The 16740-nt window shown below is 38.1% G+C and overlaps 1 protein-coding gene across 1 annotated transcript in view; it reads left to right on the top strand.

Moving 5' to 3' along the window:
* Window positions 1-9836, top strand: part of LOC138080647 (serine/threonine-protein kinase MRCK alpha-like) — a 62457-nt gene extending 52621 nt beyond the window's left edge. Inside the window, exon 11 of the mRNA XM_068973523.1 lies at window positions 9779-9836. Coding sequence (XP_068829624.1) covers window positions 9779-9836 — 58 coding nt within the window. The remainder of the gene's footprint in view (window positions 1-9778) is intronic.
* The last annotated feature ends 6904 nt before the right edge of the window (window positions 9837-16740 follow it).

Here is a 16740-nt window from a genome sequence, read left to right as displayed (position 1 = left end):
TTAGAAAAAAGTGAAATTTACTATTTTTGGATGGAATGCTCTGTAAATATCAATTAGGTACAAATGTCCCAATATATCATTCATTTTCTGTCTGGTTGATCTGTCCATTGGTGTGGATGGGGTGTTAAAGTCTCCCGTGATTATTGCCAAATTAACTGCCAATTTCCCTTAATAGTTGTTAGCATTTGCCTTACATATTGATTTGATGTGCTTCTATGTTGGGTGCATATACATTTATAAATGTTATAATTATTATATCTTCTTCTTGAATTGATCCCTTGATCATTATGTAGTGTCTTTTCTTGTCTAGTCTTTATTTAAAAATCTATTTTATCTGATAAAATAGAGCTTTGAATAAGTTTCAAGTTTATGCATAAGTTTATGCCCACCCCCCCAAATTAAACAGTTCTAACTGAAATAAGAAAGCATCACTACTTCTTTCTTTTGATTTCAATTTACATGGAATATATTTTGCCAGCCTCTCATTTTCAGTCACAATGTATCCCTAAGTCTGAAAAGTGTCCCTTGTAGACAGCATATAGAGGGGTCTTGTTTTTGTATCCATTCAGCCAATCAATGTCTTTTTTCTGGAACATTTAATATATTTACATTTAAGGTAATTTTTGATATGTATGATCCCATTATCATTTATGTTATTGTTTTGGGTTTTTTTATGTAGGCCTTTTCTTTCTCTTGTGTTATCTGTCTAGAGAAGTTTCTTTTGCATTTGTTGTAAAGCTGGTTTGGTGGTGCTGAATTCTCTTAACTTTTGCTTATCTGTAAAGCTTTTGATTTCTCCTTTGAATCTGAATGAGATCCTTGTTGCTTAAAGTAATCTTGGTAGTAAGTTTTTTTTTTCCTTTCATCACTTTAAGTTATCCTACTACCCACTTTTGGCCTGCAGAGTTTCTGTTGAAAGATCAGCTGTTAGCCTTATAGGGATCCCCTGATATGTTATTTGTTGCTTTTCCCTTGATGCTTTTAATCTTTTTTCCTTTGCTTTTAATTTTTGTTAGTTTGATTCATATGTTTCTTGGCATGTTTCTCTCTTATCCTGTATGGGACTCTCTTGGCTTTCTGCACTTGGGTGGCTATTTCCATTCCCTTGTTAGGAAATTTTTGACTACAATCTCTGCAAAAGTTTTCTCATACCTTTTTTTTTCTCTTCTTTTTCTGAGATTCCTATCATTCAAATGTTGGTGCACTTAATGTTGTCCTCATTTCTTTTCATTCCTCTTAATTTCAGAGTCTGCTCTCCTTCATTGGGGTTGGACCAGTGCCTTGTGAAAGTTTCCTGGTTGGGGGGACTTGTGTTTTCATTTCAGTTAAAACTGTTTAATTTGGGGGGTGGGCATAAACTTATTCATAGTATTTCCTTGTTTCCTTTTAACTTCTGGAAGATCAGAAGTAATGTAACTATTCTATTTTTCTTTCCTACTTTATTTTTGAATTTAATAATTTGAGGTTTCTCTGATTTTTTCTTGGTTGTTTAGCTAAAAGTTTGTCAATTTTGTTTGGTTTTCTTCATTTTCTCTTATTTTTCTACTATCTGTTTTATTAATTTCCACTCTGAAATTTATATTTCCTTCATTCTGTTTGATCTGAGTTTAGTTTGCTCTACTTTTCCTAGTTTCCTAAGATGGGAAGTTAGATTATAAATTGATTTGAGATTTTCACTGAATTATTTTTTTCTACCCCATCTTCTCTCCTTTCCTTCTGGAACTTTTATTAAACATATTTTAGCATTCTTTAGGTTTCCCAAAGGACGCTGATGCTCTGTTCATTTTTCTTCATTCTTTTTTCTTTCTTTTCCTCAGATTGGATGGTATTATTTGTCCCATCTTCAAGTTCAATGGTTCTCATTTCTGCCTGCTCAGATCTGTTGCTGAGCCCTTCTGGTAAATTTTTCATTTCAGTTATTGTACTCTTCAACCTCAGAATTTCTGTCTGGGTCTATTTTATGATTTATATTTCCTTATTTATATTTCTTGTTTGTTGAGTCATTATTATCATACTTTTATTTATTTCTTTAGGCATGGATTCACTTAGGTCTTCAAATGTATTTAAAATAGCTGATTATTTGGTAAATCCAACATCTGGCATTCCTCAGAGATGCTCTTTTTCCTTGTGTATTGGTCATACTTTTGTGCCTCAACTAATCTGTAAAGTCTTTATTCTTAGTCATATATGGTTACTGAAGTTTCCCCTTTGTTAACTTAGTAGTCAGCTAATGATTTTGCAGAGATGTCTTTAAACATTTGGAACTGATGAATTTCCTGGACTTTGCTGAAGGGCTCTGTGTGCAAATGGGACATTTCTTCAACACTCCACCAGGCAGTTTACAACACTTTCTTCTTGTGCAAATGCTCAAGAACATTGTAAGAAATAATGTCTGAAAGCCTCCAAAATCTGATGAAAACCATTTATATACAAATCCAGTGTCAGAGGTGAGAACGTGTGTCCTTCTCTGGTCTTTCTGGAGCATATACATAACCCTAAGTATGTTCACAGTTCTATGCGTGTACATGATGACCAAGATTCTTAGCAATATGTCAGAACTTTTCAGAACCCTTACGGATATCTCAGTTTCTGTCTTTTCCTTTTAAGATTTTTGGTTAATATATAGTTCTTGTCTGACTGCTAAGTACTGGGTAAGCAGCTATGCAGTTAAAATACTTGTATGAAATTCTTTTCTTTAAGTGCCCCTTGGGGAATAGACCTTTCCCATGCAGAGCTCTGAATCAAGTCATACACCAACTCCTTTCTCCTTCTTTCTCCTCTTTCTAGCTTCCTCAGGTGTCTAGAGGCTTCTAGGATGTACTGTGAACACAGACTTCCATTTTTCAAGTCTACTGAGGAGCTGGAAATAGAGCATAGCACCAGGGCAAGTTAAACTACCACAAAGCTCATAATTCTTACCAAGGTTCAGTTATTTTTCTAAAAAGTTAATTCTTCTCAGGTTGCCACAAAACTTGGGTAATTTATAAGTTCTGCAAAGGTTGTTTCTGATGAATTTGATAGTTTTCTCATTTTTTTTTAATGAAGGAGAGAGCATTCAGAGACCCTTACTTTGCTGTTTTTGACTTCACTCCAGACACTGTTTAAGTGCTTAATAAAAAATACTGAATCAGTGAAATTATAGCAAGTGTATCCAATTTAGGAAAATGCCGTATGTTCTCTGCTCTCCCTAACTTTTCTGAATCTTTTTGGCGCCTCTAACTTTCCTCTTAGTATCTCAGAGCATCTGCCCTTGGCCTTCTTTCCTTCCTTTTCTGCACACTCCCTGGGTGGTTCCTCCACTTCCTATGGTTCAGGTCCTGAGTAACTTGTTCATATTATTCCTTTATACTACTTTACCAGGTGTAACCTGTACTGTGATGGCTGTATGCTTGCTCAGCCTGAATTTTCTGCTTATCACAGATTCTGTGGGTCTGCATATTCATCCTATCTTATTTTGATTCCTCAGCAACAAACACTTTTCTATATTCTTTACCTCAGCTAATAGCTTTGTCAGAAATTTGGTAGTACATTGAATAACTGATACAGGAAAGAAGATAATCTTGAAGGTGACTTTAGTAAGGTTACTCTGGAAGTAGATTTTTAATCAAAAGTTAGTTTAGAAGTGTGTGTGTGTGCGTGTGTGTGTGTGTGTGTGTGTGTGTGTGTGTGTGTGTGATGCTGGGCACAGAGAAAATGAAAGCAGTGCTGGAGCCAAGAAGTCCAGTCTGCAACTGTCCATCCTTCAGTTCAGATAAGAGTCTGCATTAGAATGGTGGCTGCAGGAATTACCAAAGAAAAATGGGTGCAGGAAATATTACTGAAGTTACCTCATGGGACATAGTGAGTGGCAGAAAAAAGAAAGATGAAGAAAAGAGTAACAATACCAGATGGTACTGAGGTTTTTAAGTCATCAAGACTGAAAAACTGAGGGTCACACTGACAGATGTAAGGTGTCCAAGATGGAGCATTAGGGGAAGTAAGCTTCTTAATTCTTTTTATAGAAACTGACACGCTTCAATCCAACTCCTAGAGTACACTAATGAAAATAAAAACAAAAATAAACAAATTAGACCTAATTAAACTGTGAAGATTTTGCATAGCAAAGGGAGCCATAAACAAAAGAGAAGACAACCCTCAAAATGGGAGCAAATATTTGTAAGTGAAGAAACCAACAAGGGGTTAATCTCTAAAATATACAAACAGCTCATGCAGCTCAATATATATATATATATATATATATATATATATATATATATATATATATATATAAACACTAAACAACCCAATCAAAAAATGGACAGAAGATCTAAAGAGACATTTCTCCAAAGAAGACATATAGATGGTTTAAAAGCAGGTGAAAAGATGCTCAACATCACTAATTATTAGAGAAAAGCAAATCAGAACTACAATAAGGTATCACCTCACACCAGTCAGAATGGCCATCACAGAAAAATCTGCAAACAATAAATGCTGGAGAGGGTATGGAGAGAAGGGAACCCTTATACACTGCTAGTGGCAACAGTATGGAGAGAACAGTATGGAGGTTCCTCTAAAAACTAAAAATAAAGCAACCATATGATCCAGGAATCCCACTTCTGGGCATATTGTTGTTGTTGTTGGTTAGTCACTAAGTTGTGTCCAACTCTGAGATCCCATAGACTACAGCATGCCAGGCTTTCCTGTCCTCCACTGTCTCCTGGAGTTTGCTTAAACTAATGTCCATTGAGTCAATGATGCCATCCAACCATCTCATCCTCTGTCACCCCCTCCTCTTCCTGCCTTCCATCTTTCCCAGCATTAGGGTCTTTTCCAGTGAGTCAGCTCTTTGCATCAGGTGGTCAAAGGATTGGAGCTTCAGCATCAGTCCTTTCAATGAACATTTGGGGTTGATATCTTCTAGGATTCACTGGTTTGATCTCCTTGCAGTCCAAGTGACTCTCAAGAGTCTTCTCCAGCACCACAATGCAAAAACCTGAGTTCTTTGGCACTCAGCCTTCTTTATGGTCCAGCTCTTCCATCTGTGCAGGACTATTGATAAAACCACAGCTTTAGCACTATGGACTCCTGGGCATATATCCAGAGAAAATTCTAATTTGAAAAGATACATGCACTCCAATGTTTGCAGCAGCACTATTTACAATAGCCAAGACATAGAAGCAACCTAGATATCCATCAACAGAGGAGTGGATGAAGAAATTGTGGTACATATATAGAATGGAATATTACTTACTCAGCCATGAAAAAGATGAAATCATGCCATTTGCAGCAACATAGATGGTCCTAGAGATTATTTTACTGAGTGAAGTAGTCAGACAAGAAAGATAAATATCATATGGTATCACTTATATGTGGACTCTAAAAAAAGGCTACAGATGAACTTATCTACAAAACAGAAATAGAGTTACAGATGTAGAAAATAAACTTATGGTCACTGGGAGGTAAGTGGGGAGAGGGGTAAATTGGAAGATTGGAACTGACACTTATACACTTCAATTCAGTTCACTTCAATGGCTCAGTCATGTCCGACTTTTTGCGAACCCATGGACTGCAGCAAGCCAGGCCTTCCTGTCCTTCACCAACTCCCAGAGTTTATTCAAACTCACGTCCACTGAGTCAGCGATGCCATCCAACCATCTTATCCTGTCATTCCCTTCTCCTCGCACCTTCAATCTTTCCCAGCATCAAGGTCTTTTCAAATGAGTCAGTTCTTTGCATCAGGTGGCCAAAGTATTGGAGTTCCAGCTTCAGCATCAGTCCTTCCAATGAATATTCAGGACTTATTTCCTTTAGGAAGGACTGGTTGGATCTCCTTGCAGTCCAAGGGACTCTCAAGAGTCTTCTCCAACACCACAGTTCAAAGCATCAATTCTTCGGTGCTCAGCTTTCTTTATGATCCAGCTTTCACATCCATACATGACTACCGGAAAAACCCTAGCTTTCACTAGACACACCTTTGTTGGCAAAGTGCTGTCTCTGCTTTTTAATATGCTGTCTAGGTTGGTCATAACTTTTCTTCCAAGGAGCAAGCATCTTTTAATTTCAGGGCTGCAGTCACCATCTGCAGTGATTTTGGAGCCCCCCAAAATAGTCTCTCATTGTTTCCATTGTTTCCCCATCTATTTCCCATGAAGTGATGGGACCAGATGCCATGATCTTCATTTTCTGAATGTTGAGCTTTAAGCCAACTTTTTCACTCTCCTTTCACTTTGATCAAGAGGCTTTTTAGGTCTTCGCTTTCTGCCATAAGGGTGGTGTCATCTGTATATCTGAGGTTATTAATATTTCTCCCAGCAATCTTGATTTCAGCTTGTGCTTCATCGAGCCCAGCATTTCACATGATGTACTCTGCATAAGTTAAATAAGCAGGGTGACAACATACAGCCTTGACATCCTCCTTTTCCTATTTAGAACCAATCTGTTGTTCCATGTCCAGTTCTAACTGTTGCTTCCTGACCTACATACAGATTTCTCAGGAGGAAGGTCAGGTGGTCTGGTATTCCCATCTCTCTCAGAATTGTCCACAGTTTCTTGTGATCCACAGTCAAAGGCTTTGGCATAGTCAATAAAGCAGAAATAGATGTTTTTCTGGAACTCTCTTGCTTTTTCCATGATCCAGCGGATGTTGGCAATTTGATCTCTGGTTCCTCTGCCTTTTCTAAAACCAGCTTGAACATCTGAAAGTTCTTGGTTCATGTACTGTTGAAGCCTGGCTTGGAGAGTTTTGAGCATTACCTTACTAGTGTGTGAGATGAATGGAACTGTGTGGTAGTTTGAGCATTCTTTGGCATTGCCTTGCTTTGGAATTGGAATGAAAACATATATGCTATTATATATAAAATAGATAACTAATAAGGACTGGCTGTGTATCCCAGGGAACACTACTCAATATTCTGTATGGAAACAGAATCTAAAAGAGAGTGAATATATGTATATGTAAAAAAATTTATTGGAGAGTGTTTAATATAAAAAAAGAAATTGACAAGTTAATTCTAAAATTCATAGGGAAATGCAGAAGAGCTAGAAAAGCCAAAACAATTTTGAAATAAAGAACAAATTAATAAATATACCCAAATATATAGAATATATATAATATACATATAAACCATATATATTTATAATACATGTATAACATATATATGTAAATTATTTCTATATTTTCTATTCTGTTACTTTAATATGTACAGTATTTTCAACATCTTACAATAGCTACCAACAAATGGTATGGAATTTTAGATATCCACATATTTAAAAATCAACTTTGATCTGTACTTTTTGCTATGTATAAAAATTAACTCAAAATATACCATAGAATGAAATGAAAATCCTAAAGCTGTAATGTACCTAGAAGTAAACGTAGGAGAAAGCCTTTCTGATCTTGTATAAGACAAATAATGTTTAGATATAACATCAAAGCACAACAGATAAAATTTAAACATTGATAAATTGGACTTCATCAAATTTAGAACTTCTGCTCTTTGAAATACTCTGTTAAGAGAAGTAATAGAAATGGTGAACTGGTGGCAAATAAAATATCTGAAAAAGAACTTACATACCAAATATGTAAAAGTATTCTTTAAACTCAATAATAAGAAAATAGCTCAATTTAAAAAAGGGCAAGAATTTGGAAAGATACTTCAATAGAGAAGATGATACATATGTCAAATAAACACATTAACAGATGCTCAATGTCATTAATTATTCAGTTCAGTTCAGTTCAGTCGCTCAGTCATGTCTGACTCTTTGTGACCCCATGAATTGCAGCACACCAGGCCTCCCTGTCCATCACCACCTCCCGGAGTTCACTCAAACTCATGTGCATCGAGTCAGTGATGCTATCCAGCCATCTCATCCTCTGTCGTGCCCTTCTCCTCCTGCCCCCAATCCCTCCCAGCATCAGGGTCTTTTCCAATGGAAATTCAAATAAAACAACCATGAGATATCACTTTATATCCATAAGAAAAGCTAAAATTAAAGACTATTTCAAGCATTGGAGGACCTAGATGTGGAAGCCCTAAATCTCTCTTACATTGCTTTGTAAATCATATAATCACTTTGAAAAATATTTTAAAAGTTAAACACACACCTAATATATAAGAGGAGAGTGAAAAAGTTGGCTTAAAGCTCAACATTCAGAAGACAAAGATCATGGCATTTGGTCCCATCACTTCACAGCAAATAGATAGAGAAATAGTGGAAACAGTGACAGACTTTATTTTGTGGGGCTGCAAAATCACTGCAGATGGTGACTGCAGCCATGAAATTAAAAGACACTTACTCCTTGGAAGAAAAATTATGACCAACCTAGACAGCGTATTAAAAAGCAGAAATGTTACTTTGCCAACAAAGGTCCATCTAATCAAGGGTATGGTTTTTCTGGTAGACATGTATGGATGTGAGAGTTGGACTATAAAGAAAGCTGAGCACCAGAGAATTGATGCTTTTGAACTATGGTGTTGGAGAAGACTCTTGAGAGTCCCTTGGACTGCAAGAAAATCTAACCAGTCCATCCTAAAGGAAATCAGTGCTGAATATTCATTGGAAGGACTGATGTTGAAGCTGAAACTCTGATACTTTGGCCAGCTGATGCTAAGAGCTGACTCATTTGAAAATACTCTGATACTGAGAAAGATTGAAGGCAAGAGGAGAAGACAGAGGGTGAGATGGTTGGATGGCATCACCGACTCAATCAACATGATTTTGAATAAACTCTGGGAGTTGGTGATGGACAGGAGGCATGGTGTGCTGCAGTCCATGGGGTTGCAATGAGTCGGACACAACTGAGCAACTGAACTGAACTGAATATATAATCTAGTCATTCTACTCCTAGGTATTTCCCCAAGAGAACACGTATGTCCACAAAGACAGACATGAACATACATAACACCTTTATTTAAAACACCCGAAACTTGAAATAAGCCAAATGTTCACTAATGGGTAAATGGATCCACTGTGGCATATCCATACAATGAAATATTATTCATCAATAAATAGAAATGAAGTATTCATCCATGCAGCAACACTAATGCACTCAAAATTATTATGCTAAGAAAAAGTCAGACAAAAAGAATATATAGTGCACCTTTCCATTTCTATAAAGTGCTAGAAAATGCAAATTAATCTAGAGTGACAGGAAGCGGATCAGTGGGGGAGTGAGGAAGAGTTCCAAGGAAGGAGAAAGGTAAGGGTTACACAGCTGTTCCAAGAAACTCAGGGGTGATGGGTACATTCATTATCTCCATTGTGGTGATGGTCTCACAGGTGTATACATAAATCAAAACTTATCTAACTGTCTACTTTAAATATGCAGTTTATTACATGCCAAGTGTATCTCAGTAACATTGACAAAATACACAAGCAAGCTGATCTGAGGGCATATGGCCCATACTCTAGGGCCAATGGCTTTGCAGTCAGACATGTGCTCCTTTCTTACCCATAGAAGGCTCAGTCTTGTCCGACTCTTTGCGACCCCATGGACTGTAGCCTACCAGGCTCCTCTGTCCATGGGATTTTCCAGGCAATAGTACTGGAGTGGATTGCCATTTCCTTCTCTAACCGTCTGAGCCACCAGTGAATAGGGAGTCACAGGGAGTTGACTCCTCCATGAACAGCCCAGGGTTAACTTGGGTTTTCTGATAATATGTAACTGGCTGAGAATTGCTGTTACAATATTTAGATCACTGTCAGTTCCTACAAAAAAGAATGTTAAAAGTTAGGGAAATTAAGTTTGAGGATTATGTTTTTGTATCATTTTACTCACTTTCAGGCAATTCACTCCCAGAGTCTTGCTTTTCCTTCAGGGATGGAGCGTTTTCTGTCAGTTCAGTCTGGCCCTCTGATTTTGTTCCTACGAGAAAGGAAATGCCTCGTATGTTTAAGGTAAGTGTCTATGCTGCTGTTTGGATCCCTTATACATTTTGTTTCATCCCTTTCTTGTCTGTTCATAGGGGTCAAGCCTCTTTGGGCTGGTAAAGGTATTAGTACCTGGAGGTTAAGATTTTAGAAGGGCTGTGGAATTGTTCCCCACTCCATCCCACTTGCCACAAGAAATCTAGCCCCCTTATTCTTATTCGAACATACTATAAATAGGTTTTCACAGGTATCATGGTCTTTCATCCTACAGTTCAGTTCAGTTCAGTTGCTCAGTCGTGTCCAACTCTTTGCAACCCCATGAGTCGCAGCACACCAGGCCTCCCTGTCCATCACCATCTCCCGGAGTTCACTCAGACTCACGTCCATCGAGTCAGTGATGCCATTCAGCCATCTCATCCTCAGTTGTCCCCTTCTCCTCCTGCCCCCAATCTCTCCCAGCATCAGAGTCTTTTCCAATGAGTCAACTCTTCGCATGAGGTGGCCAAAGTACTGGAACTTCAGCTTTAGCATCATTCCTTCCAAAGAAATCCCAGGGTTGATCTCCTTCAGAATAGACTGGTTGGATCTCCTTGCAGTCCAAGGGACCCTCAAGAGTCTTCTCCAACACCATGATTTAAAATACAAATATTCCGTAGGGTGTCCATTCACTCCACACTAAGGTAATCAGACAGATATGATTCACAGCTGAAAACAGGGAAAGCTTACAAAACAGAACAGTGCTGGGGCAGAGGATGTGAAAGAGCAGGGGTAAACAATGACAGAGGAAGAGTGATATATTCTTCCAGGTCAGATGTGCAGGGAGGTCAGTTCATGGACCTGCAGTAACATGAGTGAGTGGCTTCTAAAACTATAGTCACTTTGTAAAATAAGTCTTCTCTGAGGCAACATTTTGAAGCCATAATTCAGATTGAAACCAAGAGTACACAATGGAAAAATTGGGGGAAGATGTTATTTTGCAATCTAAAATACAGACACTCTGCTCCTTAAAACTCATGTAAAAATTAAAGTGATTCTGGAATGGGTACAATAAGGTGACAGAAAGAGCAAAGGTTTGTTATTCCCTTGAGACCCTTGTGGTTAGTCAGTCTAGAAATCTTGGCCTTAACAAAGGCCACACAGGAGTATTCTTAGTTCCTTAACCCAAAGATAGACATTTATTTAGATGTTACTCAACTAACAAGAGCCCCTACAAAGATCTGGCTATTTGGAACTGACTTAGAGTGGTAGCTTACTATATCACTGATGCTTACTTGATGATCACAAAAGAAAGTTTTATATAGAAATGTAGACTTTGAGCTTAATTATACATCTTAAAATTTAAATTTTATTTGTCATTTAATACTTTGGCCACTTGATGCGAAGAGCTGACTCATTTGAAAAGACCCTGATGCTGGGAAAGATTGAGTGCAGGAGGAGAAGGGGACGACAGAGGATGAGATGATTGGATGGCATCACCGACTCAATGGACATGGGTTTGGGTGGACTCCGGGAGTTGGTGATGGACAAGGGAGGCCTGGTGTGCTGCGGTTCATGGGGTTGCAAAGAGTCGGACACTACTGAGCGACTGACCTGACTGACTGAGTAATGATATAAATTATAGACATGCAGCAGTCAGGAAAGCATGAGTGTTTCTGAATATTTCTAATGTAACAACAAAAAGCTATTGAGCATTCTGTAGCATCACAATTGATTGTGATGATTGCAATTGCACAAAGCATTGCCATTTCAGAGATAAAGGTGCAAAGGTATGTGTTAGAACTGAAGAAATAGAGGCTCAGAGTGGAGGTTCTGGCATCAGATTGCCTGCATTCTACCCAGCTGTGCTCTTGTCCTCGCACCCATAAAATGGAGAGAAGAGTCCTAACTACCCACTGAGTTTTCCGTGAAGATTCATTCAATTAGCACATGTAAATTTCTTAGAGTAGTTCCTGGTACAGTGACAGCATACAATGAATGTGAAGGTGTTAGTCACTCAGGCATGTCGGACTCTTTGCCACGACCCCACGGACTGTAGGTAGTCCATGGAATTCTCCAGGCAAGAATACCAGAATAGGTTGCCATTTCCTCCTCCAGGGAATCTTCCCAACCCAGGAATCAAATCCATGTCTCCTGTATTGCAGGCAGATTCTTTACAGTCTGAGCCACCAGTTATTTTCATTTGATGAAGTAAAAGATCTTAGGTAGTCAGATAACACTGGTGGTTTTATGGGGATCGAAATAGAAGTGATTCGGACGTTTTCTTTCTGGCCTGCCTCTGATGGCTCATATCACCTATTTTACTACTGCTGCTGCTGCTAAGTCGCTTCAGTCCTGTCCGACTCTGTGCAACCCCAGAGATGGCAGCCCACCAGGCTCCCCGTCCCTGGGATTCTCCAGGCAAGAACACTGGAGTGGGTTGCCATTTCCTTCTCCAATGCATGAAAGTGAAAAGTGAAAGTGAAGTCTCTCAATCGTGTCCGACTCTTTGCGACCCCATGGACTGCAGCCTACCAGGCTCTTCTGCCCATGGGATTTTCCAGGCAAGAGTACTACTAGGAAGAGGGTAATATTAGAAGTGTCATTTACCAGTTGTGAGTGTAATGGGAAAATGCTAGACAGACTGGCATAGAGAATGCCTACCTTCTTATAACCTAGATATTCCTTACATTGTTCTAGGTCACAGCTTCCCAGCTCTCAGCACCTAGTAACAGATATTCAATCCCAATCTTAGCAGATAGCGAGAAAAAGAAGAGTGAGTGGGTGGGCGTGCTGAGTGAATTGCACAAGATATTGAGAAAAAGTCATTCCAGAGACCGGTCAATCTATGTTCTGAAAGAGGCTTATGACAGCAGTCTACCCCTGATCAAATCCACCCAGACAGCTGCAATCATAGGTATGGATTTACTACATTATCCTGCAAGGTTCACACCCCTCACCACAGTTCCAGTGTTGAAATCTGAAAACACTAACTTTATCCACAACTCATTTGTCAGCAAAACCTGATTGAATGAGGCTCTCTGGGGGGCAGGGGTGGGGTGAAGGGAGAGGTCCTTCTTCCTCCATCCCATGGCTATTCATCAGATTCTCCGCAAAAGTATGTTTGATTATATTATGGTTCTCTGCCTAAAGGGGTGTTTCTTTAATCTACAGCTATACCTTTGCAAGTCTGAAAAATTCTTAGTTTCCAAACACATCTAGCCCCAAACACATAAAGAGTGTGACCCTGTGTGTAACTGTGAACTACTTACCCTGAGGGCAGAGACTGTCCTTCAAATCCCAACACCCACTACTCAATAAATAAGTGAAAAGCAAAGGAATCAATGAATGAATTGCCAAGATTGATACTGAAAGTTTTATCAGTAAACAAGAATACTTGCCTTTCTTAAACAGCATATTTCTGCATTAGATACTGGTGACAATAAGAGCCGCTTAGCTATTGCCTCCTTAGTGACATGGAGCTAGTTACTAAGCTTTCATGTGTTAAATGCAGATAATTCCAGTTTTTCAGTTACGGAGAGGACTAAATGAACTTGTATATGTTAAGTTCTGTGCTCTGTATTCAAAGCCTTCATTTAATGTGGTATCTGCTTTTTTTAGTTCTCACTGTGTTCTGACACACACCCCCATGCTGTTGTAGCTCAAGTCATGGTCACTGACAAATTATTTTATAAAATTTTTTCATTTGTGTGACATCAGTTATAGCAAATCTGAAAGTGTATCATTACTTGACTATTATGCTTTCTTCAAGTATTCATAAAGATTACCTTATAAAATGAAATTTCTATTGAGAAAAACCATGTTTTATTGTGCTTGTGTAATCTGAAAGAATCATAGTATAAATTATTGGTTCTTATTATGTTTCTTTTCATTGACTATTTCTAATTATAGATTTAATTTGACTTCTAAAATTTTTCAACACTGATAAATTGATTTGCTTAGTTTGCCCCCAAATTCCTTGATGTTTTTATTTATGTGTCAAATATAGATCACAAAAGAATTGCTCTGGGAAATGAAGAAGGGTTATTTGTTGTCCACGTTATCATAGATGGTAAGGAGAGTCTTTAATGTTCTGGAATAACTTTAAAGTTTAATAATAATATTATCAAATTTGTTCTCTTTTGTCCACATCTGGTTTGATGTGTTTTCAAGTCACAGGATGACTTCCCTACTTTCAGAGATCCGTAATCCTCCAGAGGTCAAACGTGTTTTTAAAAATTTCTTCTTGGAGTATAACTGACTTACAATGTTGTGTTAGTTGCAGGTGTCCTGTGAAGTGATTCAATTATACCTATTCATTCTTTTTCAGATAATTTACCCACGTAATTATTACAGAATACTGAATAGAGTTCCTGCGCTATACAGTGGGCCCTTGTTAATTATTTTATATGTAGTAGGGTGTCCATATATATTCACAAGGGATTTTACCTTGTGAAATACACCATCTTAATGTACCATCTTCCAGTTGATGCATGGAGGAAAACACTGCTGCTTGAATGCCCCTTCCCTCACTAGTACATGGACACCGTGAAGAGTAACCACATAAATTTAATCTTTCCCAGAGAAGACAGCAGAATTCTCTGTTTGTTTTGTTTGTTTTTGTTTGGTTCTCAGAGTTGCTTGAGGGAGAAGTGGGTGAATAGCTGACATGAAGAAGAGCTGTTCTAATACAGCTGTTCTGGTGAATGTCTTGCATTCAAATGATAAGTTAGATGAAGGAGAACCTGCATTTGAAGGACATTAGCTATTCTCCATGAAAGGCTTCCCAATCCTGGTGAGGAGACCTGTGAAAGGTCACCAAGTGACAGCTTGAGAGCAGGGCCTTGTGTCTTTTTTTTCAGCACTGTATCCCATGCACTTAAAAGTGCCCCGCACATAGTGGTCACTCAACAGATATTTGTGCAATAAAGGAATCAAATTAGTGCCAGGAAAAAAGAGGGCAGTTTTGTTTTTCTTTTTTTCCCCTGGCTGTCCAGTGGTTAGGACTTAGCACTTTCATTGCCAAGACCCTAAGTTTTATCCCTGGTGATATCTAGATCCCTCAAGCCTTGCAGCAAGGCAAAAGAAAGAAAAAAAGAAAGAAAAGCAGCATACTTCTATTCATCAGACACTGAGGGATGTTTCCTTTGTCATCCGAAATATCAGGATTAAGTTGAGTGCTTTATTATGCTAATTTTATGATTAAGGTAATTATATTATCTCTGGAATAACTATCTGTTTTTAACATATAATTTCTGACCTCTTCTCTTCTTATCCTTTTTTGTCCTCAAATCTATCCTCTAAGTTTATGTCTGTGATTTTATTAGAACATGACTTAAATCCAATGGAGATTTAAATTAAATTGGAAAGAATTAAAAAAATACAAAAACATTCTTTTGCACAGCAAAGGATACCATCAATAAAAGGTAAAAGCAGCCTACCAAATGGGAGAAAATATTTGCAAATCATAGCTTATAAGGGGTTAATATCCAAAGTACATAAAGAACTTGTGCAACTCAACAGCAGAAAAAAAGCTAAGCAATCTGATTAAAAAATGGGCAGACATTTTCCCAAAGAAGACACACAGATGGCCAACCAGTACAAGAAAGGTGCTCAAGGTCACTAGGAGAATGCAAATCAGAGCCACAATAAGATAGCATCCCACACATGTTAACATGGCTATTATCAAAAAGCCAAGAAATAATATATATTGGTGAGGATGTGGAGAAAAGAGAACCTTTGTACTCTGTTGTTGGGAATGTATATTGCTACAGGCACATAGAAAACAGTATTGAAGTTCCTCAAAAATTAAAAATAAAACCACTGTATGACCCAATAGCTTCACTTCTGGATATTTTATCAAAGAAAACAAAAGCACTAACTCAAAAACGTATCTGTACCTCCATGCTCACTGCAGCATTATTTGTACTAGTCAAGATACAAAAACAACCTAACTGTTTACCAACAGATGAACAGATAAAGATGTGAGATAGATATACATATATATAGATTCAAGGGATTAAATCTGATAGACGAGTGCCTGAAGAACTATGGACAGAGGTTTGAAACATTGTACAGGAGGCAATGATCAAACCATCCCCAAGAAAACGAAATGCAAAAAGGCAAAATGGGTGTCTGAGGAGGCCTTACAAATAGCTGAGAAAAGAAGAGAAGGGAAAGGCAAATGAGAAAAGGAAAGATATACCTATCTGAATGCAGAGTTCTGAAAAATAGCAAGGAGAGATAAGAAAGCCTTCCTCAGTGATCAATGGAAAGAAATAGAGGAAAACAACAGAATGGGAAAGACTAGAAATCTCTTCAAGAAAATTAAAGATACCAAGGGAACATTTCATGCAAAGATGGGCACAATAAAGGACAGAAATGGTATGGACCTAACAGAAGCAGAGGATACTAAGAAGAGGTGGCAAGAATACACAGAAGAACTAGACAAAAAAGATCTTCATGACTCAGATAACCATGGTGGTGTGATCACTCACTTAGAGCCAGACATCCTGGTGTGCAAAGTCAAGTGGGCCTTAGGAAGCATCACTATGAATAAAGCTAGTGGAGGTGACAGAATTCCAGTTGAGCTATTTCAAATCCTAAAAGATGATGCTGTGAAAGTGCTGCATTCAATATGCCAGCAAATTTGGAAAACTCAGCAGTGGTCACAGAATTGGAAAAGGTCAGCTTCCATTCCAATCCCAAAGAAAGGCAATGCCAAAGAAGGCTCAAACTACCCCACAATTGCACTTATTTCACATGCTAGTAAAGTAATGCTCAAAATTCTCCAAGTCAGTCTTCAACAGTAAGTGAACTGTGAACTCCCAGATATTCAAGCTGGTTTTAGAAAATGCAGAGGAACTAGAGATCAAATTGTCAAAATCTGTTGGGTCATAGAAAAAACAACAGAAT

The sequence above is a fragment of the Capricornis sumatraensis genome, chromosome 6 (assembly GCF_032405125.1).
Source record: "Capricornis sumatraensis isolate serow.1 chromosome 6, serow.2, whole genome shotgun sequence".
Taxonomy (NCBI): Eukaryota; Metazoa; Chordata; class Mammalia; order Artiodactyla; family Bovidae; genus Capricornis; species Capricornis sumatraensis.
The sequence above is the reverse complement of the archived record's forward strand: the minus strand, read 5'-3'. Positions and strand labels throughout refer to the sequence as shown.